General features: G+C 53.3%; 1 protein-coding gene across 4 annotated transcripts in view; it reads left to right on the top strand.

The window, feature by feature from the left end:
* Zdhhc3 (zinc finger DHHC-type palmitoyltransferase 3) overlaps window positions 1-27,506 on the top strand; it is a 33,200-nt gene that overhangs the window by 299 nt on the left and 5,395 nt on the right. For 2 of the 4 annotated variants that reach the window (XM_070017587.1, XM_070017589.1), the window contains exons 2-7: window positions 16,695-17,024; window positions 21,673-21,797; window positions 24,072-24,168; window positions 24,267-24,348; window positions 24,492-24,587; window positions 26,403-26,533. In XM_070017587.1, coding sequence (XP_069873688.1) covers window positions 16,719-17,024; window positions 21,673-21,797; window positions 24,072-24,168; window positions 24,267-24,348; window positions 24,492-24,587; window positions 26,403-26,533 — 837 coding nt within the window. In that variant the 5' untranslated portion in view covers window positions 16,695-16,718. The remainder of the gene's footprint in view (window positions 1-16,694; window positions 17,025-21,672; window positions 21,798-24,071; window positions 24,169-24,266; window positions 24,349-24,491; window positions 24,588-26,402; window positions 26,534-27,506) is intronic. The other 2 variants (XM_070017588.1, XM_070017590.1) reach the window with 1 other exon arrangement.

Here is a 27,506-nt window from a genome sequence, read left to right on the forward strand (position 1 = left end):
GTCCGGGAAGTTGGAGGTGAGGAGGGCGAGCGGAAGGGAGGGGGGGCGGGCGAGGGGCCGGGGGGCGGGGTGGGGGGACCCGCGCCCCCCTGTGTGTGTGGGGGGGACGGGGAGGGGGGAGTCTGTGCCGGGAGCTGGAGTTGAAGTAGCAGCTTGTGTCCTGACGGGACGGACGGACGGACGGACAGAGAACCCGCCAGGCGGACAGTGTGCTCGACCTAAGTGTGTGTGTGTGGGGGGGTGCTCTGTCTCCCCCCCCCAAAGGTGGTGAGAGGTAGTGAAGCGTGGGGGGGCGGGGCCTGGAGCTTGAACTCGGGGTCTACCCGCTGTCCCCCCAGTTTGGGGGTTCCCCCCCCCCCCGCTTCAAGGCTAGTGGACTTTAGCCACAGCTCCACTTCCAGCTTTTTTTTTTTTTTTTTTTTTAAATCTGGTTAATTGGAGATTAAAAAGTCTCACGAACTTGCCTGCCCGGGTCTGGCTCTGAACCACGATCCTCAGATCTCAAGTCTCCTGAGTTGCCTGGATGTGAGCCACTGGAGCCTGGCTTTCTCTCTGGCGAGCTCTCTCGCTCTCTCTCCCCCCCTCCCTCTCCCCCTCTCCCTTTCCTCCCTCTCTTCCCTTTCTCTCCCCTTTCCCCTCTCCCTCTCCCTTTTCCTTTCCCTTTCCATTTCCCTTTCCATTTCCCTTTCCCTCTCCTTCTCCCTCTCTCCCTCTCTCTGGATCTCTTACTGGAGCCTGGCCCTCTCTCTTCTGTCTCTGTCTCTGTCTGTGTGTGTGTGTGTGTCTCCCCCCTTCTCCCTCTCTCTCCTCTCTCTCTCTCTTCTCTCTCTCTCTCTCTCCTCTCTCCTCTCTCTCTCTCCTCTCTCCTCTTTCCTCTCTCTCCTCTCCTCTCCTCTCTCCTCTCTCCTCTCTCCTCTCTCTCTCTCCTCTCTCTCCTCTTTCCTCTCTCTCTCCTCTCCTCTCCTCTCTCCTCTCTCTCCTCTCTCTCCTCTCTCCTCTCTCCTCTCTCTCCTCACTCCTCTCTCCTCTCTCCTCTCTCTCCTCTCTCCCTCTCTCTCCTCTCTCCTCTCTCTCTCCTCTCCTCTCTCCTCTCTCTCCTCTCTCCTCTCTCTCTCTCCTCTCTCTCTCTCTCCTCTCCTCTCTCCTCTCTCCTTCTCTCCTTCTCTCCTCTCTCTCCTCTCTCCTCTCTCCTCTCTCTCCTCTCTCCTCTCCTCTCCTCCCACCATCTTTTAGTGTATTCTCAATGGGAAGGGTCCAGGCCAGGAGTGGTGCACTAGTGCAGCGGCTGCCTCTACCCTTGGCATTGTCTATTTCAGACTCTCTGTCTCTCTTGTCTCCTCCTCATCGCAGCTTTTTCTTCCTGCCTCTCATCTTTCCCCTTCTCATCAAAAGGCCTCATGTGCCTGCTAGAACAGTGTCCCAAAGAAAAGTGTGTGTGTGTGGGGGGGGATACCTGCTCAGGTGGGGTGCGCAGTCTCCCTCCCTGAGTGTACCCAGCTTCTTGGATGTCACTGTTTGGTGGAGGTGATGGCTGGGAAATTATGAATCGCTGTTGGAAAGGAAAAGAACCAACCTCAGGCAGAGGAGTAGTGGGGGGATTGGGGGAGTATGGGCCCTGGATATAAGTGATATCTGGGCCTGAATGAAGGTGTGAAGAAATGTAAATGATACAGTGTTCATTTTAAAACTCTCTACTAAAACAATATTGTCACTAATCACTCTATTGTTGCTAGATTTTTTTTTTTTTTTTTGGTCATGGGGCTTGAACTCTGGGCCTGGGCGCTTGTCCCTTGAGTTCTTCAGCTCAAGGTCAGAGCTCTACCACTTGAGTCACAATGCCACTTCCAGTTTTCAGGTGGTTCATTGGAGATAAGAGTCTCACAGGCTTTCCTGCCTGGGCTGGCTTTAAACTGTGATCCTCAGATCTCAGCCCCCTGAGTAGCTAGGATGGCAGGCGTGAGCCACTACCTGGCTCCGAGCATTGTTCTGATGCACAAATCTTTATGAATATTGTCCTCAGCACAGCCAGCTGGGGAAACAGGTACCGAGCTTAAGTGCCTTCTCACAAGGTCACAGATTACATATTTAATAACTGACAGAGACAGGATTTGAGTCTCGAACATTCCAGCTCCTGTACTTCTACCCACCCCCTCCTCAATTTTTGTTTTTAGGGTACTTAGGCCCTTGTGCTCATTGTTGCTCTACCACTTGAACCATCCCTCTCCGGCGTTTTGCTTTAGATAATTTTCTGGGTACAGTCTCACCGAGCATAGATTTAAGATCTTTCTACCTATGCCTCTTTGTTTTGTTGAGATGGAGTCTTGGTAACCCCTGCCTCCCCCGCCCCCATTTCCCAGGCCCCATTGATGGCCATGAACTATGATCCTCACAGTCTTTGCTCCCCTAGTTAGCTGGGACGATAGGTATGAGCCACTCATCTGGCAAGCACACCTGCAGTCCTGTCACCTAGTGCAGCCACCAAGAAAACTTGATTTCATTGCCCACAGTATCTGATAAAAGAGGCTCCTTGTTTGCTAAACCGCCCTTGAAACTACATCTAGGTTTAACCCAAAAACAAGGAGTCAGTTCAAGCAGGAATTCCCACATCCCCCTTTTCTAGTGGAGTATGGAACATGGTACAGATGACAAGTTCCTGTGGGTTTCAGGCCATCCCCTTAGATAAAGGGAAACAGGTAGAATTTTAACTCCCAAGTAGCTGGGAGCCCTCAATAGTGAAGGAGGGTGGGGAATAGAGTAAACATTAGTGAAGAAAGCCAGATTCCAGCCATGTGCCACGCTCTCAGAACAAACATCCGCCAGCTCTCTAGACATCCACAAAGTGTTTGCCTGCCTTCAAGTTGTCCGTGTGTCTCTCCCCCGCCCTCCCATGTTCTAAGGGGCCTCAGGATGGGAGAAGCCTAAAACACTTGCCTAAACGGAGGTTAAGATTTATTATAGCTGGAGAGTCCAGGTCCCTGGAGCTAGTGCAGGACGAACAAGACAATAAAATAAAGCGCTCAAGCTGTGTGGTAATTAGAAGAAAAGCCAGTCCCTAACAAGATGCTAATTGTACAGGCCTTGCACCAAATGCAAGACTAGCAGTCAACCATCAACATTACAATCATAGGGTATTACACACACAGAGTAAATCTCTCTCACCTAACCTTGGTTAATTAAAGCTATAAAAAATAAAGCCCATTACAGAAGAGCTTGGGGGCAGTGCAGAACCTGTGGTGCTGAAGTTACAGAAAAGTTAAAAACCCAGCAGGGGATATTTTACTCCTTAGGCTTAAGTAGATCTGGCCACATTTTAGGCGTATTCACCATTACCCCGAGACCCTAGAAAAGCACAAAGTGATCTATTGCTTTTCTTATATCTATTTATTTATTTAGCCAGTCCTGGGGCTTGAACTCTGGGCCCAGGCATGGTCCCTAAGCTCCTTTTTGCTCAAGGCTAGTGCTCTACCACTGGAGCCACAGCGCCACTTGCAGCTTTTTCTGTGATTAATTGGAGAAGAGTGTCTTGTGGACTTTCCTGCCCCGGCCTAGCTTGGAACCACGATCCTCAGATCTCAGCCTCCTGAGTAGCTAGAGTTACGTACGGACATGAGCCATCCACGCCTGGCTTCCTTTTCCTTTAAATACTTTGCATCTGTCCTGCCCATACCTTGTCTTAAGTAGATATTAAATAACCTGTCCTGGTTAGCCAGCAAATGTCTGTCTGTCTGATACTAGACATTGTAATTTGGGATTACAGTGTTAGGAGAGTCGACAGCAGTGTGGGTAACGCGCACTCCACATCAGAGGCAGGCGTATAGCTAGTGCTTTATTCTCAATCAGAGGAAGTGTTTTTCACATATATTTTATTTTGAGAATCAGCAAGGCATTTCCTATGTTTCATGAAGTCCTGTGTGAAAAAGAAAGGGGGGGTCACACATCCATGGCAATATCCACCCCCCCCCCCAACAGCCCTGAAAGGAAGAGCAAGGTAGAAACAAGAAAGGTGACAGCTCAGTGTCACCCAGCGAGGCTAATGCCCTGCCGCCTCTTGTTCCTTCCTGTTTTGGTGTCTTTAAAATTATTTGCATTCTTCTCTGGGAACAGATGTCCAGAGACAAATAGCCAGGTCTCTCACTCCTGGCTGTCAGGAAAGTAAGAAAGCCAGAGGTACATGTTCCTAATTTAACCATCCCAATGCAGCCTAAATGTGTCTCTATAGGTGTGACCTCGGGAAGGGGGTCTTCAAAGTCTCTCCCAATGTATAGTCTTCAAGGTGCATGGAATTTTGTCTTGTTTTTGGTTCCCAGACTAGGACTGGGGCTTGAACTCTGGGCCTGCGCACTGTCTGTGAGCTTCTTTTGCTCAAGGCTAGCACTCTAGCCACAGCGCCACTTCCAGCTTTTTCTGTGATTTCTTCTTTTTTTTTTTTTTTTTTTGTCGGTCATGGGGCTTGAACTCTGGGCCTGGGCGCTGTCCCTAGCTCTTCAGCTCAAGGCCAGCGCTCTGCCACTTGAGTTACAGCGCCACTTCCGGTTTTCTGGTGGTTTATTGGAGATAGGAGTCTCAGGGTCTCTCCTGCCCGGGCTGGCTTTGAACCGCGATCCTCAGATCTCAGCCTCCTGAGTAGCTAGGATTGCAGGCGTGAGCCACCAGCGCCCGGCTTTCTGTGATTTCTTGAAGCCAAGAGTCCTCATGGACTTTCCTGCCCTGGGCTAGCTTCAAACCCCAATCCTCAGATCTGAGTCCCTAAGATGATGATGGCTGTGAGCCACAGGTGCTTGGCGACTGGTGTACTCTTGGATTACATGACTATCTCCTGTTCAGGGTCAGCAGAGATGGAAAGGGTGTCTGGAGACAAAGTACACTTCCAGCCACAGCCCAGTCACCGATTGCGACCTTGGCAGGTGAAGTGTGTTTCTAAACCGAGCATTCGCAACACAGATTCCAGAAAGACTGGTTAGTTAGGAAGATAATGACTTGGCGGCGAGCAGATGATTGGGCAGCTAGTCTGGAGAGTTGGGCTTTGCCACTGACATACTTTATGACTCGAAGCAAGTCACTTAAGCTTTCTAAGACTCATCTCTTCCCCTCCCCCTCAAAGAAAAAGGTTATCTTGCAAGGTTATAAAACGCAGAGTCCATCCAGGATCTACAAATATTTCGACATTGAAAAGTGTAACTTTCAAGATTTTAAGGCTTCTTCTATTCACCATTTTGTAATATACATTTAATATACATTTTGTAATATACATTTGTGTGTGTATATGTATGTTGTATGTGTGTGTGTGTGTGTGTTGGTCCTTGGTCCTGAACTCAGGGCCTGGGCACTGTCCCTGAGCTATTTTGCTCATGGCTAGCACTGTGCCACAATAAGCTACAGCTCCATTTCTGGTTTTTCAGGTGGCCAAGTGTAGATAAGAATATCAGCAACTTTCCTGCCCAGGCTGGCTTTGAACCACAGTCTTCCAATCTCAGCCTCCTTTGGAGAGTTACAAGTGTGAGCCATTGGTGCATGGCTGGCTTTGACTCTTCCCTGTTTATCCATCTGTCAGTCCTGTCTCTCTGCATCCCAAGAAGACTCACTCAGAGAGAGTCTCAGCGCACAGGAGACAAATGCAACATGGAGGCAGGAATGCCAAGTTTTTCTCGAGCGTTCTGTTCGTTTGTGGGCCCAATGCAGAACTGGCGTTTGTCTTTGCTTGTTTGTTTTGGGGTTTTGTTGCTGTTTCGTCTTGTTGTTTCCTTTTTCCACAGGAGCAGTTTTTAGGTCCTGTTAGAGCAAGCTCTAGCTCTTGGTCCCTCCAAGAGCCAAGCTCCTGCCTGGGTGATGTCGCAGTGGCTGTGTCGCGGCACAGTGCAGGGCCGGGTATCCTCAGCACCCCCAGGGGGGAACCTTAGCGGGTGGGCTTTGCCTAGCATGGGTGGGCTTTCTCCCAGAGAGAGCAGCATCCTGGCACCTGACCCCCACAAGAAGTGATCCCCGGCAGAAAGCACACCGTTGGGATTTAACCTTTGGGTGACTCTTGGGCTCAGGTGACATGGCCCTCCTGCTGTCTAAGGGCAGGATCCGTCTCATAACCGTGGGTTGGGGTCCTGCTGGGTCCCACCTTCCAGTCCAGAATGCCTTTGTTCAGGCTTGAGGCCACAGATGCTCGGGGTCTACCGGTAGCACCGGCTCTCTACGTACGTAACCGTTTATGGGCAAGCTAGCCAAACTGTTAGTAACTCAGGTTCCTGGTGGAAACGGGCCTACCCCTCCCCCTTTCATCTTCTGGTTACTAGGCAAAATTCAGCGGTTGTAGTGACTAAAAAAAAAAAAAAAAAGGTCAGCTTTGGGGGTGTATCCTGTCTCCACCACTTCCCCGAGGTGTGAACTTAATGCCTAGCTCTCTCTGCTTAAGTGTCTTCATCTCCAAGCAGAGAGACGGAAAGCCAGGGGTTCATTCCTACAAGGCAGAGTGGATATGGGGATCCGACGGCTTGAGCAGTGTCCGCCGTGCCGCGTGGTAGCTGGCATGCGGTAGGATGTTCAGGAAGAGTCCCTGCCTCACCCCTACAGCCGGGGCAGCAGGCCAGGTAAAAGTCCATCTTGGAACCTACCCTTCCAGAAACCAGATGGAGGTTCCGCGTTCACTTGACTTAGTTTCACAAGCAGGCTGGCCGCCGGGGGTGGCTCGCACCTGTCATCCTAACTACTAAGGAGGCTGAGATCTGAGGATTGAGGTTTGAAGCCAGCCCGGGCCGGAAAGTCCATAAGACTCTTCAGTTAACCGCCACAAAAGCCAGAAGTGGAGCTGTGGTGCAAGTGGAACTTAGCTTTGAGCAAAAAAAGCCCAAGGACAGCACCCACACCCTGAGTTCAAGCTCCAGAAATGGCACATACGGGGACACACACACACACACACACACACACACACACACACACACACACACACACACACACACACACACACACACACACACACACACACACACACACACACACACACACACACACACACACACACACACACACACACACACAGTTTCACAAGCTTATGAAAGCATCAGTCATGACTAAACATTCTCCAGTAGCCAGATTGATACTGTGTGGCTTTTATGAAGGTTTTCCTCTTGGGTTACAAACTGGCTAAACCTTTAAGGTCGCAGTAGGCACTGTGCCTTTGTCCTAGGGAGTGAGTAAGTCCCCTCTCCAAACATTTTATCCAAGATCCACTGATTCCTTCAGCTTTATTTATTTGTTTATTTAGTCAGTTGTGGGGCTTGAACTCAGGGCCTGGGCTCTGTCCCTGAGCCTCTTTGTGCTTAAGGCTAGCACTCTGCGACTTTGAGCCACAGCACCACTTCCAGTTTTGGAGTGGATCTTTGGAGCTGAGAGTCTCACGAGGACTGTTCTGCCCAGGCCAGCTTCCAACTGCGATCCTCAGATCTCAGCCTCCTGAGTAGCTAGGATGACAGGTGTGAGCCCCTGGGGCCCGGCCAGCTTCATTTTTTTGCTGCTGTGTCCGGCAAGCTGGACTCGTGTTTGGAAGAACCCTTCACAGCCTCTGTGTTCCTGAGGGCCCACAAATAGCTGCTGGTCCCACTTGGTCCAAGGGTTAGGCACCAGCAATAAAATGGGCTCTGGAAGAAGGAAGTTCTTGTTTTGGTTTTGTTTGCTCATGTGTATGTTTTCTTGTCTTCATTGACATGGTCTTGTTGTATACTCAGTCAGGGATCCCTCTGCCTCAGTCTCCCGATGCTTGGATGACAGTTATGCATCACATTGGCTTACTGATTTTTTTTTTTGGGGGGGGGGCCTTGAACTGGGGATCTGGGCGCAGTCCCTGAGCTTTTTCATTCAAGGCGAGCACTCTACCACTTTGAGCCACGGAGCCATTTCCAGTTTTCTGGTGGTTTGTAAGAGGTAAGAGTCTTACAGATTTTCCTGCCTGGGCTGGCTTTGAACCTCAATTCTCATATCTCAGCCTCCTGAGTAGCTAGGATGATGGGTGTGAGCCACCAGCGCCTGGCGGCTTGTTGATGTATTTTTTTTCCTTATGTTTTGGCAGCATGGGGGTTTGAACCTGGGGCTTTACACTTGTGAAGCTGTCACGCTACTTCTGAGTCAGCCCTCTAAATCCTGTTTTTTCACTGATTAGTTTCAGAATGGGGTCTCCTTGCCCAGGGCGCCCCTGAACTGAGATCTGCCTATGTGAGGCTTTTCTTTTGTCTAGCTTCCCGCTGTGGTGATGGAATAACTCAGACTTTTCTGCCAGGGCTACTACTATGTTCTCAGCCCCCCTCACCCCCAAGCCCCCCAAGTATCTAATCCACTTCTTGAAGGTTTATTATTGTTATTGTTATTATTGCCAGTCTCAGGGCCTGGGCGCTGTCCCAGAGCTTGCCTTTTGCTCAAGGCTTGCGCTCTACCACTTGAGCCACAGCGCCACTTCCGGCTTTTTCTGTATCTGTGGTGCTGAGGAACGGAACCCACTTTGCCACTCAGCCACATTCCTAGCCCTAAGTTGTCACAAAGACTACTGATCGTGTTCACATCTCACTTTAAAGCTCACTTGGAGAAAGTGTCACCATATTGCGATGTAGAACAATAAAACTCATTTCTCCTATTACAAAAAAAAAAAACTGTCTTGGAAATGACTGCTCCCGGGGTCCGCAGCTGCATCTGAGGAGGAGGAAGTGGAACTCTGGGTTTTCTGCTTGGTCATTCCTCCCAGAGCAAGAGGAAAAGCAGCCATGCATTGGGCTCTGAGAGCAAGCAGAGCTGGTGTTTCGTGTGTGTGTGTGTGTGTGTGTGTGTGTGTGTGTGTGTGTGTGTGTGTGTGTGTGTGTGTGTGTGTGTGTGTGTGTGTGTGTGTGTGTATGTGTGTGTGTGTGTGTGTGTGTACACATGCATGTGTGCTGGTCCTGGGGCATGAACTCAGGCCCTGGGTACCATCCTGAGCTTCCCCCCCCTACTTCAAGACTAGAGCTCTACCACTTGATTCACAGCTCCACTTCCAGCCTCTGGGTGGTTCACTGGAGATAAGAGTCTCAAAGACTTCCCTTCCTGGGCTGGCTTGGAACTGTGATCCTCTGATCTCAGCCTCCTGAGTAACTAGGATTATATGTGTTAAATCCTGGCCTCAGCGCTGCCTTGTTCTCTGCAGCCTTGGGAATATTACCAAAAGCCTTGAAACTTTTTTTTTTTTAATCTCTGCAGTGGAGAAGCAGCTCAGTGGCTGGGCTGGGTTGTTGCATGAATTAGAACTAAAATGAGCCACTTTGGTGTAAATCTTCCAGCGCAATAGGCATTCAGTGAATATTGGTGCACGGCCACCCCTTCCTGTATCCAGTACTGCGTGTCTATTCTGAAACTTAAGGTTTTCACCCGATCCCGATTGCCACTCTGTGAAGCAGGAGAATTTGAATGAACTCTGTTAGGTGGTCTTCAGTGTTCTGTCGGCTCAAAATTCCAAATCACACAGTGGCTGTATTTTTTTTTTCAGTGATTTTATGTATGGTCTTGTTTTAAAGTTGTCATTGTTTCTCGGTGGTATTGCCACATGTGTCACACCCTCAAAAAGAGAAATGCGCGTGTTGCTCAAATAAGTAGTGGTTTCAACTCTAGTGTTTGTGACATGTGTTATATCACAAATAAGTCGTGGTTTCAACTCTAGTGTTTGTGACGTGTTATATCACATGAGGATCTATTTCTTCTGTGTGTGTGTGTGAGTGAGACAGACAGACAGACAGACAGAGTCCTAGGGCCTGGGTACTGTCCCTGAGCTTTTTTCCTCAAGGCTAGCTAGCGTTCTTCCGCTTGAGTCACAGCTCCATTTCCTGGTTTTTGCTGATTATTTGGAGATGAAGAGTCTCACAAACTTTCTTCCCCAGGCTGGCTTCCAGCCACAATCCTCAGATTTCAGCCTCTATTTTTTTTTTCCAGTCCTGAGGTTTGAGCTTAGAACCTGAGCACTGCCCCTGAGCTGCTTTTTGCTCCAGGTTAGCTCTCCTATTTGAGCCATAGTGCCACTTTCGGCTTTTTCTGCGTATGTGATACTGATAGCCAGGGCTGCTTCATGCATGCGAGGCGAGCACTCTACCACTAAGCCACCCTCCCAGCCCATAGATCTCAGCCTCTTGAGTAGCTAGCACCAGGCCAGGTCATATCTTTGTAGGAGATTGTACTCCATGCAGAACTGTTGGCTGTCCACTTCGCAGACTTTTTTTTCTTCTGAAGTTAAACTCCTTACTATTAGAAGGCTGAGTGTGTGTGCATGACGTTTTCCTGAGAGCAGCCCGCTGGGGCAGCTTACCACCTAGCAGCGTCAGTGTATATAATAATGTATGGTGAGCAGGTGGAATATTTTAACATTCCCTCCCATTACCCCACCCCTACCCCCCATCTCTGTTTTGTTTTTCCTTTCATGTGTTAGTTAAGGCGGAGTGTGCCAGAGACGAAAGGCAGGCAGGAGACCGCTCTTCCTGTGGGAGAGAGACATGTGTGTAAAGATTGTACATGACAGGCAATAACTCTGCCTGTCTGGGCACCTTCTGGGCCTGGGCGGGTGTAACACAACAGATAAGGCGCCTTTTCTCCACAAGCCACACCCTCACTCTTTGGAGAAAAGCTTGAGTGACTCATTCTATTTTCTTACAAAACCTTTCAAATATAGTGACTCATGGTTCATTCTTTAATTTTCTTTCTTCCTTTTTTTTGGAAGCTCATCAGAAATGGGCATGCATTTTACAATCGCCTTTTTTTGTTGGTGGTAGTGGTGGTGGTCATGGGGCTTGAACTCTGGGCCTGGGCGCTGTCCCTCAGCTCTTCAGCTTAAGGTGAGCACTCTACCACTTGAGCCGCAGCATCATGTCTGGTTTTCTGAGTGGTTTATTGGAGATAAGAGTCTCAGGGACTTTCCTTCCTGAGCTGGCTTTGAACCTCCATCCTCAGATCTTAGCTCCTGAGTAGCTGGGATGACAGGCGTGAGCCACTGGTGCCTGGCTATAATCCCCTTTTTTTGGATTCTTACACAACTTTTTTTTTTTTTCTGTCACTTCTGGGGTTTAAACTCAGGTCCTGGGCGCACTGTCCCTGAGCTTTTGCTTAAGGCTATCTCTCTACCCCCTGAGACACAGCGCCACTTCCAGCTTTTTCTGTTCATGTGGTAATGAGGAATCGAACCCAGGGCTTCATGCATGCTAGGCGAGCGCTCTACCACTAAGCTACATTCCCAGCCTCTTACACAACTCTAAATTAATTGTAGCTCAGATAAATTAATTTTCTACTTGGCAAGATTAATTTTTATAGTTTCTAGGACATGTGCCATCTTGGAAGTTGCAGGACTCATTTGTGAATTCTTTTTTTTTTTTTTTTTTTTTTGTATTGGGGCTTGAGTTCAAGACCTCACGCTCTTGCTTGGCTCTTTCACTCATGGCCATCAGTCTACTACTTCCAGATATGAGGATTGTAGGTTTGTCTGTGCTGGGCAGCTTTGAACCATGATCCTCAGATCTTAGCCTCCTGACTAGGATTATAGGCGTGAGCCACCAGCACCTGACTTTTATATTGTGAGTCCATCACTCTAAGATGTGAGCATTCCTAAAAGCATTGAACACCACGTTCTCAAGGTGATAGGCTCATGTACTCGCTAGGTGACTTTCAGAAGGGAGTTCAAGAAATAATCAGAAAATGCACTACTCTGTTTGAGATGACGCTTCCAGTGACTGCTTTATGAGTTACTTGACTCATAAAAATGACATCAGAGCCGGGCGCTGGTGGCTCACGCCTGTAATCCTAGCTACTCAGGAGGCTGAGATCTGAGGATCGCGGTTCAAAGCCAGCCCGAGCAGGAGAGACCGTGAGACTCCTATCTCCAATAAACCACCAGAAAACCGGAAGCGGCGCTGTAGCTCAAGTGGTAGAGCGCTCGCCTTGAGCTGAAGAGCTGAGGGACAGCGCCCAGGCCCAGAGTTCAAGCCCCACGACCGACAAAAAAACAAAACAAAAAAAAAAAATGACATCAGGCCAAAGCTCCATGTGGGGGCGGGTTCAGAAAGATACAGGACCAGGGCCGGCCTGCAGCGTAATACTTGTTAGTTTGACATGTTCACTTGGAATACACTTAACATAAGCCAAGCCAGAAGCCTCCTGGTTTCCCAGTTTCTAGGAGCTTATTCCTGACCCTTGCAGAGGAGCAGCTGAAACTTTCATCTATAGTTCCATGCTGTAAGGATGCATTAGGTCAAGTCCCTCGATGTTTGATTTGTTTGGTTTGGTTTTTGTTGGTTATGAGTCTTGAACTCTGGGCCTGGACGCTGTCCCTGAGCTCTTTAGCTCAAGGCCAGAGCTCTACCACTTGAGCCACAGCCCCACTTCCAGTTTTCTGGTGGCTTATTGAAGATAAAGAGTCTCAAGGACTTTCCTGCCCTAGCTGGCTTTGAACTGTGATCCTCAGATTGCAACCTTCTGAGTAGCTAGGATGACAGGCCTGAGCCACTGACGCCCTGCTTTGATTTGTTTTTAAGTATTGAGAGAATCCTTCTCTCTGAGCCAAGGGAAAGCCTTTGTATCTAATCTTGAGTTTGTTTTAACCGGTCTATATTCAGGCTTTGTTAATGCTGCTTTTTAATCCATGCAGTCCCCAAATCTGCTTCTATACTGTTCAGCATCGCACACATGGATAAGAAAAGTAACCCTCTCTCGGCTCATGCCTGTCATCCTAGCTACTCAGGATGCAGAGAACTAAGGATCACCGAAGCCAGTGTGGGCAGGAACATCTGTGAGACTGCTATCGCCAGTAATCTACTCAGAAAAAAGGCAGATGTGGTACTGTAGCTCCAGTGATTGAGCCTAGCCTTGAACACAGAGAGGCTAACAAAAAGTAACCCTCACAGAGTCCTCTGAAGTGCTCTCCGCTGTGGTGTTAGAGCTGTCTGAATCGCTCCGCCGCTTACATCTAGGATCTCGTCCCATCCAAGTGGGTGATCTGGGAGGATTGTGACCATCAGCCTCTCAACCCCGAACTTGAACACAGAACAATGGGTGGCACGTTTAGACCCGATGATAGATGGATGGGTACGAATTTACTCCATGCCACAGCAGCATGAGAATTTAGTCTCACGTGTGATCTGCTGACCTTAGAACCAAAACCAGCCGTTTACGTCTGGAGCTCAGGACGTGTGTATCATGAAGGTGATGTGCCGAGCCGTGGGTCTAGAGGCAGTTCCTCACGCCAGAAGGGTTCGGTTTGGCCTTCTCAGAAAATCAGCATCAGGGGTTGGAGGTGCAGCTCAGCTGGTAGAGTGCCAGCCAGTGAGTAAAAGCGTCAGGTACTGAGTTCAAGTGCTGGTCTTGGACCTTAAAAAAAAAAATAGGGAAAGAAAACCAGCATTAGTTTCAGTCATCTTGGTTTTGGCTTCTTTTGGCGAAAAGGGTCCATTGTGGGGCTTGAACTTAGGACGCAGACGCTGTCCCCCAGGTTTGATGTTCAAGGCTAGTGCTCTACCACTTTGAGCCACAGCACCACTTCTGGCTTTTTTTTTTTTTTTTTTTTTTTTGTAGTTAGTTAATTGGAGATAAGAGTCTCAGGGACTTTCCTGCCCAGGCTGGCTTTGATCCAAGGTCTTCAGATCTCAGTCTCTTTCTCCTCCTCCCCCCCCCCCCTCTTTTTTCTCTTTCTGTCTGTCATTTTTGCCGGTCCTGGGGCTTGAACTCAGGGCTTGGGCACTATCCCAGGCTTCTTTTGCTCAAGGCTAGCACTCTTTCACTTGAGTTACATCAGCACTTCTGGCTTTTTCTGTGTATGTGGTACTGAGGAATGGAGCCCAGGGCTTCCTGCATGCTAGGCGAGCACCCTACCACTAAGCCACCTTCCCAGCCCAGATCTCCGCCTCTTAAGTAGCTGGGATGACAGGCGTGAGCTGCTGGTGCCCTTTGGCTGGGTCCTTTCCCGAAGCACAGGCTGTTCCCCACCAGATTTCCCTCTTATGTCTGAGATGTTTGCTTGACTAATTTAAGGGGAAAGTCCTTATTGGAGAATTCCTTCCGTTGGTCGAGGAGACCCAGGGGTTAGTGAACCTTCCTGTAGCAGCTGCGGTTCGTGGTTTCAGTTGGTGTATTTTGAGCCTCTTGAGGGTGGCTTGGAGCATATGCCCTTCAGTTCCACACCAATCTCTGTGTGTGTGTGTGTGTGTGTGTGTGTGTGTGTGTGTGTGTGTGTGTGTGTGTGTGTGTGTGTGTGTGTGTGTGTGTGTGTGTGTGTGTGTGTGTGTGTGTGTGTGTGTGTGTGTCCATCTGCCGTGGGTCTTGAACTCAGGGCCCCGGGCACTGTCCCTGAGCTTTTTCACTCAAGGCTAGCACTCTGCCACTTGAGCCACAAGTACACTTCCAGTTTTCTGGAAGACTCATCTCAATTGGAGATGAGTCTCACAGATTTTCCTACCCTGGCTGGCTTTGGGCCGTGATCCTCAGATCTCAGCCTCCCGAGTAGCTGGGATGATACGTGCGAGCCATCGGCGCCCGGCTGCCTGCTGCCCCTCTGTCCAGGTTCTTTCCTGCATCCCAAGCCATCCCCCACCAGTGATAACAGCAGGAAAACTGAGCTGCTCCGCGTACTCTTTGGTCCTAGATTGTTCACAGATCGTACATTCTGGCTGGGTAGCGGTGGCTCACGCCTGTCATCCTAGCGACTTGGGAGGCTGAGGTGTGAGGATCACAATTTGAAGCCAGCTGGGGCAGGGAGGTCCATGAGACTCTTATTTCCAGTGGTCCACCAGAAAACCAGAAGTGGAGTTCTGGCTCAAATGGTACAGAGCTACCTAGTTTACTACCAAAAAGAAAAAAATTGAAAAGGTACATTCTGGTTACTAGAATAAGAGGGAACCTTTCACCTCTGGGAATATGGCCATAGTCCTGAAAGTAAGCAGACTGAACCTCTAAGGGAGCCCTGTGGTCACCCAGCCCTCGCATTGAGTTAAGGAGCGGATGTCTGAAACTGTAGGAAGCATCAGACAGCAGTGGGCTAATGATGGGGGAAGCCATCCAGCCCTCAGAGACCCCGGAGACGAGAGCAGGCAGAGAGCCCGACGAGATCGCCTTTTACTGCGGTTCCAGCTCATTAGCAGTAGTAAACAGAGGACGCCCCCCACCCAGCCGCCGGTTAACAGAGGAGAAAGAACCACGCCAAAGAGATGCCAGAATTAGAATCGTCTGATCAGGTCACTTTGGTGTGAGACTGAAGACCACAGTGAATCTCTGTAGCACCTGGGGACATCGTTACCTACCTAGCACACTCTAGTAATTGACATTCCCAGGGATGGCTATAAATCACCGTGGAAGAAACGGATGGCTCTTGTACTTAAGGCAGGAATAGCAATGATACCTAGTAGCATCCTACCCTTCTTTCCCCTTCCTTCCTTCCTTCCTTCCTTCCTTCCTTCCTTCCTTCCTTCCTTCCTCCTTTCTTCCCTCATTCCCTCCTTCCCTCCTTTCCTTTTCTTCTTCCCTTCCTCTCTCCCCCTTTCCTCTTTCTCTCTCTCAATTCCGTTTTATTTCTTAAGACTTGCACCATAACCATGTAACTGTGCATCTGCTTCACTTAGTTTACTTACATGGAAGCCTTTAATTCCTTGGCCAAACGAAGCACCCCGGCTGTGGCTCTAGCAGAGTCAAGGCCCCGCTAGGTGTGCATAGTCTTGATTGAAGACAAAGCACACAGTTCGATAGAAGGGAAAAGATGGATCTCTTGGCTACAGATGACAGGTGCGCGTGGAATGCAGGGATTTGTCCCTCACGACCGTGGGGAATCCCGACAGGTCTCTTACTTCTTTAGTGGGCGATCACTTCAGATCGAGGGCCAGGAAACTTCTCTGTCACGTCCCAGAGTGGGTACTTTATAGATGAGTCTGTGTCCAGACGTGCTCGAGGTTGTACTTACTACATCAGCGTTATTTTTTTTGTCAGTCATAGAGCTTGAACTCGGTGCCCTGAGCTTGTGTTTTTACTCAGGGCTGGTGCTCTGCCCCCGTGAACCACAGCTTCACTTCGGGTTTTTAGATGGTCAGCTGATGACGAGAGTCTCACAGACCTTCCTGCCCGGACTCTCTTCGAACCTTGATCCTCAGCACTCGGCCTCCTGAGTTGCAAGGACAGCAGGCCTGAGCCACCGGTGTCTGGCCAAGGGCCCGTGTCTTTGAATAAGCCTAATTAGGCTGTCACTGGCGGTGCCGGGGCGTGGCTTGAGTGCTCCCCAATATTCTTGCTCTCTCCATTGATTCTGGTAGGCAGGTGTGGGGGAAGAAAAGTTACTTGCTTAAAGTACCTCTACCCCCTCGCTTAGCCCCCACTCTGCCAACCCTGGGATCAGGTGGCCGGGGTTGGAATGTGTGTGGATCTGTGGGTTTGTGTGGGTGTCCATCCCGGGGCTTGAACTCGGGGCCCCGGGAGCCATCCCCAAGCTCTGTTTGCTCAAGGCTGGTGCTCCACCACTTGAGCCACAGCCTCATTTTGGCTTTTTTTCTTTGAAGTGTATTATGGGAGATGGGGGTCTCGTGGACTTTGCCCACGAGGGGAGAGGAGCGCGGCATCCTGATCAGGGGAATCACGGGAGACGTCGGGTCCGGCCCCGCCCTCACACGTGCCCGCAGCTCGCTGGCACAGGTCTGCCCGCGCTAAGACGACCTGGCGGCATCTGTGGGTCTTTGTCCTCGCAGATGCCAGTATGGACAGAATAGCCTATGATGCTCAGCCCCGCCCACCGCTTCCGAGACATTGAGCGCAAACCGGAGTACCTGCGGCCGGAGAAGTGCGTCCCGCCTCCCCGCCCCGGCCCCGCGGGCACCATGTGGTTCATCCGCGACGGCTGCGGCATCGCCTGTGCCGTCGTCACCTGGTTCCTGGTCCTCTACGCGGAGTTCGTGGTCCTCTTCGTCATGCTCGTGCCATCGGGAGACTACGCCTACAGCGTCGTCAACGGGATCGTGTTCAACCTGCTAGCCTTCCTGGCCCTGGCCTCCCACTGCCGGGCCATGCTGACGGACCCTGTGAGTATGTCGTTCTTCCCCTGGCCCCCGAGGCACGGCCAGGGCCCGCACGCTCCTCTCTCCGGACCCCAGGAGCGCGTGGGGTTAGAGTTCCACGGGACACTGGGGACATGGCGTGTTGTAGGCCATCTGCCGAGTTGGACTGGTCTGCTCCCGCCCAGACCGGCTTCTGAGGCAGAAAGGTACGGTGGTGTAGCCGGCCGCCCATGGCCCGCACCTGTGATCTCGGCCCCTCAGGAGGCTGAGTGAGATCTAAGGATCTGGGTTTGAGGCCGGCCCTGGGCAGCAAAATCTGTGGGCCTCTCATCACCCAGTTTGCCGGTAAAAATAATACAGAAGGGTAGGAAGCCTGATTCAGGTGGGAAGCGTGCCAGCCTTGAGTGGAAAAATGCTAAGCAAGAACATGGAGGCCGTGGGTTCGAGCCCCCGTACTGGCCTTTCAAAGGATGTCTCTCGATGCACACAGGTTGGCATGGCGGTGACTCCCGTGTGACGTCACGAAACACACCGAGCCGCGCGCACAAGTTTGCTGTTGGGCAGACTTTCGGCTTTGGTTTTTGCACCCTAGTATTAAATCATCCTTTTCCCGTTCATGATCTGGCTATGAGCAAAGCCAGACAGCCGTTCTTGGATAAGGCCCCCCTGCGGCATGATTGTTTCACGCGTGTGCAAGTGTAAAGGAAGAAAGGGAAAGCGCTGCTAAGGGCAGAGGTGCGGGCCACCCATGTGCTGTTTCTGCGAACCCCGGGAAAGCACAGTGGAGATGAAGGGGTCCCGGGCCGGGCTCCTCCCGGGGTTCCCGTTTCTTATCAGTTTGGCTGGTGAGCTGTTGATCCAGCCCACAGGAGAGGGGTTTTCCTGGCTCCATGACACCAGAGCCTCAGACACGCCCGCACACACCGGCCCAGTATGAGTGCTATTCATGGGGTTACCAGACAGGATCAAGCACACGTAGAGCGCCCCTGGGCGCCAGGGCATGGAAGTTCCCCCAGAACTAGTAGTAGCTTGATGAGACTGGAAAGTTGAGGTTTATTCATTGTTTTTTCGGTCGTAGGGCTTGAACTCAGGGCCTGGGCGCCATCTCTGAGCTTTTTTGCTCAGGGCAGGTGCTCTTGCTTTGCAACATGGCTCCACTTCCAGTTTGGGTTTGCTGTGGGGTTTGTTTTTTCTTGTCCATCCTGGGGCTTGAGCTTGGCCTAAGCGCTGTCCCCGTGCTTCTTCGCTGAAGGCGGGCGCTCTACCACTTGAGCCATGGCGCCACTTCTGGTTTTCTGGAGATGAGAATCTCATGGCCTTTCTTCCCTGGGCTGGCTTTGAACCAGGATCCTAGGATCGCGGCCTCTTGACAGGCAGAAGGCCAGGTGGTTTTGACAGGACCAGTAATCACGCCTTGGGCGACAGCTTTAAAAGACAACGCATATAATTTAAAAGCAAAGCGAAGGAGGTGGTTTGAGAAATCGGCTGGAGCTACAAAGGCGGAGACGGGAGAATAGCATGACCGACGAGGTGTTCGATGCAGCAGTGATTAAAACCGAGCCATCGAGAGAGAGGGGCTGGGTGTTTTAAGCAATTGGCATTGTGCTTGCAAACAGAGGTTCAGGGTAGGACGGAGAGAAGTGAGGAGCAGAGGTGTGCCCTTCACCCCGCGATCTGGGTTTAACTGGTCTGGGAGCCGGGCTCTGGGCATTGGAACACTCGTGTGGCTCATAATCAGCTGGGTCTGAGGACCGACGTGCAGGTGAATCAGAGACCATCGGGAGTCTCCATCGAAGCCGGGTGCCGGTGGCATGAGCCCATCATCCCAAACACTGGAGAGGCCAGGGAGATCTGAAGGATCACGGTTCAAAGCCAGCCCAAGCAGGAAAGTCCGTGAGATTCGGATCTCCAATGAATCACCAGAAAACCAGAAGTGGCGCTGTGGCTCAAGTGGTAGAGCGCTCGCCTTGAGCTGAAGAGCTCCGGGACGGTGCCCAGGCCCTGAGTTCAAGCCCCACGAACGACCCAAAAGGAAAAAAAAAAAGAAAAAGCACACAACCAGCCATCTGGCAGTCATTCCTTCCAGCGCCATGGTACCTGAACTTGTCAGCAGCCCCTCGAGGGGAGGTTCCGCTTGAAAAGTGGAGCAGGGACAGCACAAGTGGACCGCGCAGCCTGGCGGGCACAAGTGGGTCGAGTCCTGTGGCATCTGACCACTCACCCACCCCCTCCGGCCACTCGGAGATTGTGAATGCCAACCGACGCGCTCCCTGCCTCCCAGAAACACAGCTGCAGGAGTGCAGAGGAATGGAGAGCTCTTCTTGAAGACAGGTTGCACCCTGGAAGCCCCCCTTCCTTCCCCTCCTTTCCCCATTTCCACCCCCTCGCTTTTCTAGTCCCAGACGCGGTCTGCTGTTGCAGCCTGTGAGCCATTCCTTCATTCATCGGGGAAAGTCAGATCTGGGGCAGTGTCTCCCAGAAGATGCGTAGAGCTGAGCCACGCAGCTCATTAGTAGCCCAGCTGCAAAGAAGCGCGAAGCCAAGCCTCGCACGATTACAGCAATGCTGTGCCGGCCACTGGTGGCTCCCAGAGTCTCGAGGTCTTTGCTGCCCAAGCTGGCTTGAACTGCGATCCTCAGATCTCAGTCTCCTGAGTAGCTAGGATTACAGGCGTGAGCCATCGGCTCCTGGAGTTAAGCTGTTTATTTTTGTCCTCCTTTTCCTCGGACCTAATCATCAGTGAACCCCAAAAAATGATTTCAAAGCTGAGCTTTGAGAAAAGGTGGAAGATAAATCTGTTCGGTTTCAGCAGACTGTTCGAGAAAAGAAAATTCATCTCCCGATCCCTGCCAGGCTGGAGGTCCCACGTCAGTGTAGACCGAGTCTGGGACTGTTTCACACTACCGCAGGCCACCCAGAGGGTGCCAGGGCCGGGGGGCAGGTGTTAGCCCAGGAAGGATTGGGGGGGGGCATTGGAAATTCAGACAAGTGACACTCGGGCGCCCCCTGCCGCTGGCCGGGCGCTGGTGCATCTAGAGAACAGCCAGGTGCACCTCACCTGAGGGAGGGGCCGGCCTGCTCCCAAACCACATCCGGGACTCTGCCCGGCGGCTCCTCACCTGCCACTGCTGCTTTTGTTTTCTTACTCCCATCAGGGCTTGAACTCAGGGCCCGGGCGCTGTCCCTGAGCTGCTTTTTGTTCAAGGCTGGCGCTCTCTGCTTGCACCCTGGCTGCACTTCCATATTTTGGGTGATCAATCAGAGATGAGAGTCTCCTGGACTTTTCAACCACAGCTGGCTTCCAACCGTGATCCTCCGTTCTTAGCCTCAAGAGTAGCCAGGATGCCGGGCGTCACTACCACTTTCAAATAGCCCCGAGAAGCCGTGCCCCAGAGAGAGGACGTGATGCTTTGGGGGATCCCCCACCTTCCACCTTCTCACAAAGGAGACAGCCGGCCTTGGGGCACAGGCCCCAAGAGACCCCCATCCATCAATGAGAGGAGGACAAGCCGGGAGCGCGCATGCGCCCCACCCCCAAACCCCAGAATGCCAGTGCCTTTCAGTGGTAAATGACGGCACTGGTAAAAATGGTGGAGTCCTTAGACACTTCACCACGCCGGGAAGGAAGGCCTCATTCCCCAGGCCGTTCGCGTCTTAACAACAGCATTGAAGCGACGGAAAGGCAAAGACTGCGGGGCACCCGTGGCTCCCTCCTGTCCCCCTGGCTGCCCGAGAGGCCGAGGTCTGAGGATTGCCATTTGAAGCCAGCCCGGGGCAGAGAGGCTGTGAGACCTCACCTCTGATGAATGGCCAACAAAGCCAAAAGTGGAGCTGAAGCTTGAGTGGCCAAGCACTAGCCTTGAGGGGGGAACAAGCATCCCTCAGGGACAGCGTTGAGGCCCCAAGTTCAAGCCCCGGGACCGGCACGATAAAGTTACTTAAGTAGGGATCCAGTGAATTGGGTTGGCTTTTGATCGAGGCATAAGTTCTACACTTGGATGGCTGGCTGTGGCTTCTAGAGCTGCCCTTGGGGTCGCCTGGTTGGCTTGCGACCTCTACCTCCGCTGTGAAGTGAGGACCAGAGCGTGGTCTCGGTCTGATGGGTTTATTGTCCGTTTCTTGTGCTCGCTGACAGCTGCTCTTTGTCAGAAAGCACTCGGAACTATGCCTGGTATGCGAGCGCCCGCTCCACGTCTGTGGGGCGGGTTATTATTCCCCGTGGCTTGATCCAGGGCTGGCTTCGCGCCTGGCCCCGGGAGTGGAAAGTCGCCTCTGCCCCCCAAATTTACAGTGGAGTAGGAGGCCCCGTGTGCTATCACACAGGTTTGGGCCAGGGGAGCAGGAAGGCCGGCCGCTGCGTCGGGGGGTGGCTGGGTGGCTTAGTGGTGGAGTGCTTACCTAGCACGCACAAAGCCCCGGGCTCCATTCCTCAGTCCCACCTACACAGAAAAAAGCCGGAAGTGGTGCTGTGGCTCAAGTGCTAGAGCACTAGCCGCGAGCACACAGAGGTTCAGGATGGTGCTCGGGCCCTGGGTTCGAGCCCCACCACTGAAAAAAAAAAAAGAGATAATCCTTCGTGTCGATGCGTTTTGGGATGTGGATCTGAATGATGACGCTGCCCTGCAGAACGCACCGGCCCAGGCCTGATGCCTCTCCCCCCTTCTCCCCACAGGGGGCCGTGCCCAAGGGAAATGCCACCAAAGAGTTCATCGAGAGCCTACAGCTCAAGCCCGGCCAGGTGGTCTACAAGTGTCCCAAGTGCTGCAGCATCAAGCCGGACCGAGCCCACCACTGCAGGTACCTCCCCCACACACACACACACACGTCTCCCCAGAAGACTCTTCCCTCCAGAGAATCGCCAAAAGAGCCAGACATGGCGCCGTGGCTCACAGCGGTAGAGCACCAGCCTTGAGGTGGGGGCGGGGGGGATCTTTCCCTGCAGTGTTGGGACCCAAGAAGAGGGTAGAACTCGGTGTGGGTGGAGCCAAGTATGCTAATGTGATGGTCCATGGATGCTCATGTGGGTGGAGCCATTGAAATGCTTAAGTGGACGGCCAGGGCAGCAGGCTTCTGGGGGGATAGGTTGTTCTGGGGCGGGGGGGAGAGCTGAAGACCCTTTTCCTGGCCTAGACCTAACGTGCACCCCACCTGCCCCACACGCGGCCGACCCCAGCCCTGTGGTCGTCTTTCTACCCTGTGGTGCCCACACACTTACATAGCGCCATGTTGTTTTTCGATGCATCGCTGTGCGTCTGTTATCGGGGCTCACCAGAGAGGACGGGGTAGATCTGCAGAGGCTGATAACAGAACTTGAGCCCCCCCCCCTTCGGTTCGATGAGAACCTGTTCTCGGGTCCCCCAATCTTTCCATCCCACGACACTTCGGCCCACCATCCCTTTCAGTCAAAAAGGTGGCGAGCCAGTCAGACTATGGATGGAACGAAAGCCCCATAACTCTGATCTCCAAGTAACTGCCAAAAAGCCAGAAGTGGAGCTGTGGTTCAAGTGGTAGAACCCCAGCCTTGAGGGGAAATGCTCAGGGACAGTGCCCAGGCCTGGAGTTCAAGCCCCAGGACCGACCCTCCCCCCCCAAAAAAAAATACTATTATTTTTAATAAATAAAGGAAGTAAGTAGCGAGGAGGAGCAGCCCTACACCAGGGGAGATCGGGAGGAACCTTGGGGAAGCAGACACCGTGGTGGTTCTCTGGACAACAGTGTCTGACAGATGGTACCAGCTAGGATGTATATCGTGAGGGAGGGTGTGTCATACGTATATTCGCACGCATAACTGCGTGTTTTACTCGATTCATTTATTTTGGCGGTGCTACGGTTTGAACTCGAGCCTTACCTTTGCTACATAGGCATTCTTACCACTTGAGTCGCTTTTTGCATCATTTCCTTCTTTCTGTGCGGGTCCTGGAGCTTGGGCCTGGGTCCTGGGCGCTGTCCCTCAGGTCTTTTGCTCCAGGCTGGCGCTCTACCACCTGAGCCACAGCGCCACCTCCAGCTTGTGGTAGCACACTGGAGATGAGCATCTCACAGACTTTCCTGCCCAGACTGGCTTTGAACCAGGATCGTCTGAAGTCAACCTCCTGAGTAGCTAGGGTGACAGGCAAGAGCCACCAGCGTCCGGCCCTTGGTATCACCACGGCCACCTGCCTTCAGACTAGGAGTGGCAGCAGACCGGGGAGGCGGCAGACACTTCTCCTCGAAAAGCGGGGAGCTTCCCCAGTGATCTCGGGGGACCAGGCACGAAGCCACCCACACAAGGAGCTTTTTTCCCAGTCCTGGGGCTTGAACTCGGACTGGGCACTGTCCTTTAGCTTTTTTACTCAAGGCTGGCGCTCTACCCCTGCGCCACAGCGCCACTTCCGGCTTTTCCTGGTTCATTGGAGATGAGAGTCTCGAGGACTTTCCTGACCAGGTTGTCTTTGAACCGTGACCCCCAGATCTCTGTCTCCTGAGTAAGTAGGACGACAGGCCACTGGCACTCATCCTCCCCCCACCTTCCTGTGGGGAGTTGGGGGGGTCAGGAACATTCTTCTCTCTCGGCTAGGCCAAGTTGTGCAAGTGATTTTGTTCCTTTTTTGTTGTTCACGCAAGCCCAATCTCAAACTCCTTGTCACCCCGGGGGAACGTCTTTCTCCGCTGGGTCGGGTCCAGCCTCTTACATCACCCAACAGCCAAGAAGGCTGGGGTGCGTGGGCCTCTGTCCCCTGTGGTCTGTGACCCCCAAAGTCCCAATCTGCCTTCTTTTTCAACTTTTTTTTTTTTTTCCTTAACTTTTGGTGCCGGTCCTGGGGTTTGAACTCAGGGCCCAGGTGCTGTCCTGGAGCGTTTTTCTCTCGAGACTAGCACTGCACCGCCCGGAGCCCCAGCGCCGCTTCAGGTTTCTCCTGAGCTGTTCGTTGGGAGATAGGAGTCTCACGGACCTCCCTGCCCAGGCTGGCCTCAAAGCGCAATCCTCACATCCCAGCCTCCCGTGTGGCTGGTCCCTTGGGGGGGTCACGTTCCCCCACGGGGAGAGGCAGGGGCCGCCCCTGAAGGTCCCCCCCTCGTGTACCTCGACAGCGTGTGCAAGCGGTGTATCCGCAAGATGGACCACCACTGCCCGTGGGTGAACAACTGCGTGGGCGAGAACAACCAGAAATACTTCGTCCTGTTTACAGTGAGTCGGGGTGCCCTTCCCCGGGGGGGGGGGGGGGTAGGGGGGCGGGTCAGGAGGCCGACCCAGCCCCCCACGCGGCGCCTCTCCTGCTCTTGCAGATGTACATAGCCCTCATCTCCCTGCACGCGCTCATCATGGTGGGCTTCCACTTCCTGCACTGCTTCGAGGAGGACTGGACGAGTGAGTGTGCGCGGGGGGTGGGGTGGGGGGGTGACACGCGCCCCCCCCCCGTCCGTCCCCCTCCACAGCGGGGTGAGGGTGGAAGTGGGGGGGGCGGCTCTCACGACCCTGCCCGGGGCCGGGGTCCGACCTCCTTTTATTAGATATTCTCCAAGCGTACGGAGCGGCCGGGAGAGCGAGCGTGGAGGCCGGGGCCTCCCTCCGCCACACGAGGCCGCCCCTCGCAGGCAGCCCCGCAGGTAACGTGGGGAGCCCCGAGGCCAGGCCCCACGCGGGCGAGGGAGCTTCCTTCCCACATCTCTATCTCTTCACGTAGTTTTTCCATTCTGTCGGTCGCGGGGCTCGAACCCGGGGCCCGGGTGCCGTCTCTGAGCTCTTTCGCTCAAGGCCGCCGCGCTCCCATTTTGAGTCGTGGCTCAAACCCCCCCCCCCCCCGGTTTTCTGGGGGTTTGTCGGAGTTAAGGCTCTCGTGGGCTTTCCTGGCCTGGCTGGCTTTGAACCACGATCCCCAGATCTCAGCTGCCCGAGTAGCTAGCGCCGGCCTTCCCCCCATGGCCTTGCTCGGTGCGAGGCTGCACGGAGCAAATCCTGCCGCCTCTTCCTCCATTTTTTTCAAGTGTGTGTGTGACTAGGGTTTGGATCTCGGGGCCTTGAGCTTACCTGCGTGGGCTCTCCACCGCTTGAGCCATATCTCTAAGTCCTTTCTTGCCTCCATTTTTAGATAGGGCCCCCAATGTTTCTCCAGAGCCAGCTCCCCATCCTATTCCTCTTACCTCATGTCTCTCACGTAGCTGGGACTACAGGTACCACCATACCTGGCTTACTAATTGAGGTGGAGCCTTGCAACTCCCCCCCCCAGGCTATTTTATCTAATACAAGCCACCTCGTCTGGCTCTCCCATGAATTCTTTTTTTTTTTTTTTGGTCAGTCCTGGGGTTTGAACTCAGGGCCTGGGCACTGTTGCTGAGCTGCTTTTTGCTCAAGGCTAGCACTCTACCACTTGAGCCACAGCGCCACCTGCAGCTTTTTCTGTGTAGGTGGTACTGAGGAGTTGAACCTGGGGCTTCATGCATGCACACTACCACGGAGCCACCTTCCCAGTCTCCCATGAATCCTTTTTGCTCCCCAGTACAGAAGGGGAAAGTAAATAAATCCCAGATCCAACCCTGCGCCGGAATCCTTTAGTTGCTGAGCACTGGTCTGCTGGTGCAGCCCTGAATAAAACAAAAGTCTTAGTGGGGTGCGTGGGGCTCACCCCTGTGATCTCAGGAGGCTGAGATCTGAGGAGCTGGTTCAAAGCCAGCGCAGGCAGGAAAACCCATGAGACTTATTTCCAGCAAACCACCAGAAAACCGGAAACAGCTGTGGCTGGTGGAGCGCCAGCCTTGAGCAAGAAGAGCTCAGGGACGGTGCCCGGGCCCTGAGTTCAAGCCCCACAACCAACAGGAAAAAGTCCCCGGCCTCCCGGGGCTCCCACCTGCCATGCTGTAGCTGCTTAGGAGGCTGAGATCGGAGGCCCGCAGTTCGGAGCCAGCCTGGGCAGGAGTCCGTGAGACTCTCCTCTCCAGCCAACCAGCAAACGAGCTGCGGCTCAAGCAGTAGAGCGCCAAGCCGAAGCCAAAAGGCTCAGACCCAGCACCCAGGCCCTGAGCTCAAGACCCAGGACCAGCATAGAGAAGGAAGGAAGGAAGGGAGGGAGGGAGAGAAGGCAGGCAGACAGCGGAAGCCAGGGAGCGCAGAGTACAGAGTTGGGGCTCTAAAGCCTCCTTTCTCCCCGATATATTCCCCGGGGCCCCCCAAGGATGGGCTGCTCCCCAGACCTCGGCGGAGAGCTGGGAAGAGTGTTTGTCTGTTGGAGCTCATCCCTCAGGAGCCCTGCAGAGGGGCGAGGCATGTCCCCAGGGGTCCCCCCCAGTACCTTTGCAGACCGGGAAGGGGGAGCACCCTCAAAACCAGTGCAGCAGGACCCCACCTTGCAGGACCCATCTCCAGCCAGGGCCAGGCGCTGGCGCGATGCGCCGCCGTCGCTGAGCGCGCGGGCCTTTGCGTTGCAGAGTGCAGCTCTTTCTCGCCGCCCGCCACGGTCATCCTGCTCATCCTGCTGTGCTTCGAGGCGCTGCTCTTCCTCATCTTCACCTCGGTGATGTTCGGCACGCAGGTGCACTCCATCTGCACGGACGAGACGGTGAGTGGCGGGCCGGGGAGGGGGAGGTTCGGGTCACTCCGTGGGGAGGCCGTGTCCCCCCCCTTGCGGTTTTTTTTGGGGGGGCAGGAAAAAGAAGGAGCACTTGGGGCCTGCGTGTGGAGAGCCGAGCTTGGGGGTGGGGTGGGGGTGCAGGCTGCTGCCGTCCAGTGATTTGGGGGTGGGGGGTCACCCCCTTCCCCCCAGGTGCAGCCCGGCAGCTCTGGGTTCTGAGTAAATGCGGGTCTGGGAAGCAACGGCATCAGCGCTGGGGCTCAGCGCCCCCTCCCCTCTCCCAGGCCGCCGTCCCCCCCCCACCCAGGTCCCACTGAGGCAGCGTTGCGGGGTGCCCTGTAACTCGTACTAACTCCTCTCCTCCCTCCGACCTCCTCCTTCTCACCCGGCGCGGGGCCAGAGCAGTCATTTGATGGGGTTCCCCCCCCCTTTTTTTGTCTGCAAAGCGGTCGCAGTGGAGAGGGGCCCCCCACCCACTCAGGGCCGCACACGGACACGCATGCGTTCCTCCAGAGCCCGGTGACCCTCGTCACCAGACACAGAGAGGCTCCTCAAAGAGGAAGCTCTGGCTGGGCGCCGCCAGGGCTCACACCTGTCATCCTAGCCACTCAGGAGGCTGAGATCTGAGGATCGGGGGTTCAAAGCCAGCCTGGTCAGGAAAGTCCGTGAGACTCTGATCTCCCATGAACCACCAGAAAACCTGAAGTGGCGCTGTGGCTCAAGTGGTAGAGCGCTCGCCTTGAGCTGAAGAGCTGAGGGACAGAGCCTAGGCCCTGAGTTCAAGCCCCAGGACTGACCAGAAAATAAATAAAAGAGAAGCAGCCGGGGCGCCAGCGGCTCCCGCCTGTCATCCCAGCTACCCAGCAGGCTGAAATCTGAGAATGATGGTGCTGAGCCAGTCCCGAGAAGGAAAATTCAGGAAATTCATCTCATTAACCACCCCCAAAACACAACAGCAACA

The sequence above is a fragment of the Dipodomys merriami genome, unplaced genomic scaffold (genome assembly GCF_024711535.1).
Source record: "Dipodomys merriami isolate MVZ:Mamm:240054 unplaced genomic scaffold, mDipMer1.0.p SCAF_125, whole genome shotgun sequence".
Taxonomy (NCBI): Eukaryota; Metazoa; Chordata; class Mammalia; order Rodentia; family Heteromyidae; genus Dipodomys; species Dipodomys merriami.